This window comes from Montipora foliosa, chromosome 14, assembly GCF_036669935.1.
Source record: "Montipora foliosa isolate CH-2021 chromosome 14, ASM3666993v2, whole genome shotgun sequence".
Classification (NCBI taxonomy): domain Eukaryota; kingdom Metazoa; phylum Cnidaria; class Anthozoa; order Scleractinia; family Acroporidae; genus Montipora; species Montipora foliosa.
Window position 1 is genome coordinate 23,573,401 of NC_090882.1, and position 5,000 is coordinate 23,578,400.

General features: G+C 38.8%; 1 protein-coding gene across 1 annotated transcript in view; it reads left to right on the plus strand.

The window, feature by feature from the left end:
* The window catches only part of LOC137984682 (eukaryotic translation initiation factor 1-like), a 3,169-nt gene extending 1,063 nt beyond the window's left edge, over positions 1 to 2,106 (plus strand). Inside the window, exon 3 of the mRNA XM_068831924.1 lies at positions 1,520 to 2,106. Within this exon, the coding sequence (XP_068688025.1) occupies positions 1,520 to 1,666 (147 nt within the window). The 3' untranslated portion in view covers positions 1,667 to 2,106. The remainder of the gene's footprint in view (positions 1 to 1,519) is intronic.
* The last annotated feature ends 2,894 nt before the right edge of the window (positions 2,107 to 5,000 follow it).

The window sequence follows — 5,000 nt, forward strand, 5'->3', positions numbered from 1 at the left end:
CAGCTGCTCGTGAGAAAGTAATTGCTGATGCAGCATTATCAACAGTAAATAATTCATGAATTATTTAAATCTTACCCTGTTACTCGATTTATGTTGTCCGTAGCCCTGGCTACCCGGTATGCAGAAACTAATAAATTCAAGTTGAAGTATGTAATTTATTCAAAAGAATATTTCACGTTCTGAAAGCGTGATTCGCGAATTAAGCAGTGATCGATTGTGAATTTTACGGTTTGGTTAACTACACTTTTCATGAGATTGGGTGAAGAAAATAGCACTTGTTTACTGATTAAGCCTAAGCGCTCCTTTCAGTGATTAGGCCTGAGCACTCTTTTAACATTTTAGCTTTCAATTTACTGTTCGGTTGACTGCACTTTTCACAAGATTATCTCACTGCGTACTGCGTAGCCAGCTTCTAAGATAGCCTTCTATCTTGCATTGATAGTCTTCCACATACCGCGTAGCCAGTTTCTAAGACAGACTTCCATCTTGAATTGATTATCTCACTGCGTACCGCATACCGCGTAGCCAGCTTCTAAGATAGCCTTCCATCTTGAATTGAGTATCTTCTGCATACCGCGTAGCCAGCTTCTAAGATAGCCATTTTCAATTCTCAATTTATTGTTACTTGAATACAATGTCATTACATACTTCAACTTGAATTTATTAGTTTCTGTGAACTGCGGAGCCAGCTACCCAGAGCTTTGTTCGATTGGCAGGGTATTCTGCAGTTACCCTGCGGCTTTATAAAGAGGGCTGTTTAGAAGAGAATGACTTCTGTACTTAAAAGACAGCAGAGGTCTTTGGAAATATATTTTATCTTAAAACAGTGGAAAGTGTGGTGATTGAATCAATTATCAGCACACCAAATTGGCAAGGCACCTTGCCTCGGTTGTTCAAAAGGTGGATAACGCTATCCACCGGATAAATCACTTTCCAGTGGATAAACAGTAGGAAAACTAATTTAATTATCCAGTGGATACATTGTAGCGCTATCCAGTCTCCAAACAACTGGGGCCTGATATCTCATCATACAGGGGCCAGTTGTTTGGCGTTAACCCTTGGTTAAGAGGTAGCAAAACCTACAAGTTTCCTTGGTATTTGGCGCTGGTTAGCGCTAACCATGCTTCAAGCAACCCTGTCTAAAGGAGTGCTTGTAATTTGTTGCTCAGAGGTAACTGTGCAATGGACTTGCATCCTCCGATCGGAGATGGGGGTAGAAATGCTTCTAGTCATTTTACACCATGGAATCCATAGTAAACTTTGGCTCAGTGGGCCTTGTTGCCTAGACAGACTATTCTTTTAGTTCAAAGGAGAAGTTATAAAGTACAGTTCTGCTTAAATTCACGATGTTGATCATCCCTTGTGTCTTCTTAATGTAGTCCTTGAAATCCTGTTGACAGAGTCGGAGTTTTTAGTATTAAATTGCACAAACAAGCTGCACTTGTTGATATTAGTGGTGGGGCCACATTTACCACTCAGGAACTTTGCCTTGTAATGTGGTGTTCTTCTTTTTCCTCAGAAATTTTCTTGCAATGGAACTGTCATTGAAAATGAAGAGTATGGTGAGGTGATACAGCTACAGGGAGATCAGCGCACAAATATCAGCGAATTCCTTTTGAGTATTGGACTGGCCAAGAAAGATCAACTGCATGTTCATGGCTTTTAGTACGCTTTTGACCCACCATTGGTTATAGCAGCGGATCACTCTTGTATATAAGTACTATTTACCTTTCGGGTTTTCCTTAGGGCTGTGTTTGATTCAACGTTCGACTGAAGAAGACTGATTGATGATAACATCCTTTTCTGGTTCTTACCAAGACTCTGTCAGCAATGTCCTCTTCCTTTTTCATAGATGGAAACTGCCAAATCCAACTTTGCACAATCACAACAGTGAATAGCTACAGGTTTATTTTTGCATTAGGCTAGTAAGTTACTCAGTTTTGTTTTATAATATTATATGAAGTACAGGAAAAGGTAAACATTTCTGTGGTAAAATTAATGTAAGATGATTGTTATGTCATCTTAGCAGCTTCTTAGTAACAAAGTGTGTTCGTAGGACTGAATTTTACGTCAACTTATCAGAATAAAAGTAACATGAAGGAGAAACCTATCAGTTTCATTTTGGCTATGCATTTTGATTTCAACGTACCAGATGAATTTTCAGTGGTTTCAGTAATTACAGACAATTGAAGAAAAGTGTTGGGTACTTCACCTAGAGAACTCGGCTACCTTTCAATTTGACAATGGCGGCAGCTAGTAACCCTTGCTACTCAAACCAGTTGTCAACTGAGCAATCAAGTTTCACTCCCAGGGATCAGTAGGTTAACAGATCGGGCAAGCATATAAGTGCAATATTATTACTGTATGCACACGTGTAAACTTTTTGGGTGAGGCTAAATCGCGTGGGTGGGTGGGTCTTGGGTTAGGGTTAGGGTTAGGGTTAAATGTGAACCACTGACTGAATGTTAACGAAACATCTTTGGCACAATCCCTTTAGAGTCACTCGGTGTACACGCTAGAAAGAGATTGCGGAGAAAACTGCTGTGGTGAGGTGAGGTGTATACATGGAGGATCTCGGACCCACAACTCACCCACCCATGCCGATGAGACACTAACTTTTCATGTGTCCTTTGCCTTAACAATCTGCTAATAACATTATCCAAACACTATTGAGTAAGTTGCTCTAAAACACCAGAAGACACCGTTGCCGCATTTAGGGTTTTCAACACAATTTGAAGTTTTCGACTGGTTTGAGTAGAGTTTAATCTTGGGTTTGTAAGAAGTGGTCTTTAATTGCTTCAGTTAACGGCCCACAGACTGATTTTTTTGCGCGTAGCTAAGGAAGTGAAATGTTACTTCCGGTGACTGACGTCATCATATCGTGAGCTGACCAGAAAACCCACTCACTGACCTGGGAAATTTGATGAAAATCTCGTAATATTATTGTTGTTTGCATCAAAGGTTTTTCGTCGCCCTTCCTTGCTCTCGTTCTCTACTCAGATCAACTGTGCATGTGTTAACGAACTGACTTCCGGTTTAAGAAAAAGCTAAATTTCCGGGGGTCTTTAATTAAATTGAATTAATTTTTTTTGAAATGGCACGTTTCACCCCCAAGTACAGAATATAGCTAAGCATTGAGTTTTTGAAATCATCGTTTTTGAAAATGTTATGGGTATTTCAGTATCGTTTATCTCTTTAAAAAGAACAATTTTCAAAATAAAAAGAAAACAATGCTTGGCTGGATGCAAAAACGAATACAAATGATCAAACCGCTGATTAAATACCCAAATTATGTAGCACGTACACAAATTTAAAGTTTTCTTTTGTTAGTCACGTGACCATGGGCGTGGCATGGTGACGTCATATTTAGGGTCAGTGGTTTACAAAAGTTGGAAACTGACCAAAATAATGAAGGGGTAGTTTCTAAAGAAACTGTGGTGCTGCGTCGGTGGGGAAGTAGTATACAAAAATTTGGTTTTATCAACGGAGTTGATAATGTAAATTGGCCACCGTACAGAGATTCTAAAAGCTGACGTTTCGAGCGTTAGCCCTTCGTCAGAGCGAAGGGCTAACGCTCGAAACGTCAGCTTTTAGAATCTCTGTACGGTGGCCAATTTACATTATCAACTCCGTTGATAAAACCAAATTTTTGTGACCAAAATAATGCCAAATTCTTGCAAATTACTTAACCATTACATCCTTAGCAACTCACCCCAAAAAACACGTCAGTAGGCCCTTAAGGGGAGAAAAAAAAAGTTAAGTAGTTGAAGCTTTTCGCTGGCGGTTGGTGCTTATAGACCAATTCGGCTAACTCCATGTTGTACCCAATTTAAATCTCTTTTTTATTTATTTTTGTGTATTTTTAATAGTACAATAAAATACATTACTTACAATACTACATACTTACACTAATAACAATACACTATATCACATACGGCTTTTTTATTTTTATTTTTTAATAGTACAATAAAATACACTACCTACAATACTACATACTTACACTAATAACAATACACTATATCACATACGGCTTTTTCATTATTTTTTAATAGTACAATAAAATACACTACCTACAATACTACATACTTACACTAATAACAATACACTATAGAGCGAGTTTCAATTGAGTGTCGCAAAACCAAAACAAAGTAATTACTTTGTCCAATCAAAAAGGACGGAGACAATCCAGTAAACCAATCAAAACTCGAAGTAATTACACGTAGCCGACACAAAGCGCGGGAAAATGTGTACGCGTGAGCCACGATTGGTTTCGGTTTCACTTCTGATTGGTTGAAAAAAATGGCGCGAGAACTTTGAACCAATCACTGAGTGAAGTAATCATCATCGTCATCATCATATCATATCATATCATATCATATATCTTTATTTACCCTCGGATTTTTAGAGTAGCTTGGTGTAGCTAATATCTCCGAGCATTTAGCCTCCCAACCATGATACACCACAGAAGACAGACCACAACACCGGGAACTACATGCCCTACTCTTTACGACAAGTGTGCGGGTTCTTTTACGTCCCACAGGATTATGAACATTGAAGGGTTGTGAGACGGGACCTCCGGCTTATCGTCCTTATCCGAGAAGACTAGAGAGTCTAACCATTTGCAGATGTAATTACAAAGGCAGCACTTTCTCCTCAGTTATTTAAAGACCCCGAGTGTTGGTCCGGCCGGAGGTGAACTCACGACCTTCCGCGTGACAGCCCGGTGCTCAACCAACTGAGCCACCGGTGTGCTCAAAGTAATTATCTAATTATTTTCGACACTCAATTGAAAACCGCTCTATCACATACGGCTAATTACATAACTTACATACGGTACTTACAATACTGGTTACTTACACCACTGTCAATTACAATACTATTCTTACACTATTCGCGTCCTTTTTCTTTTTTCTTAATTGTTATCATATTACAGTGACACCTAACATATTCATGTATTTTTTTTCCCCTATATGTACACGCTTGCAGTTAAATATTAATTA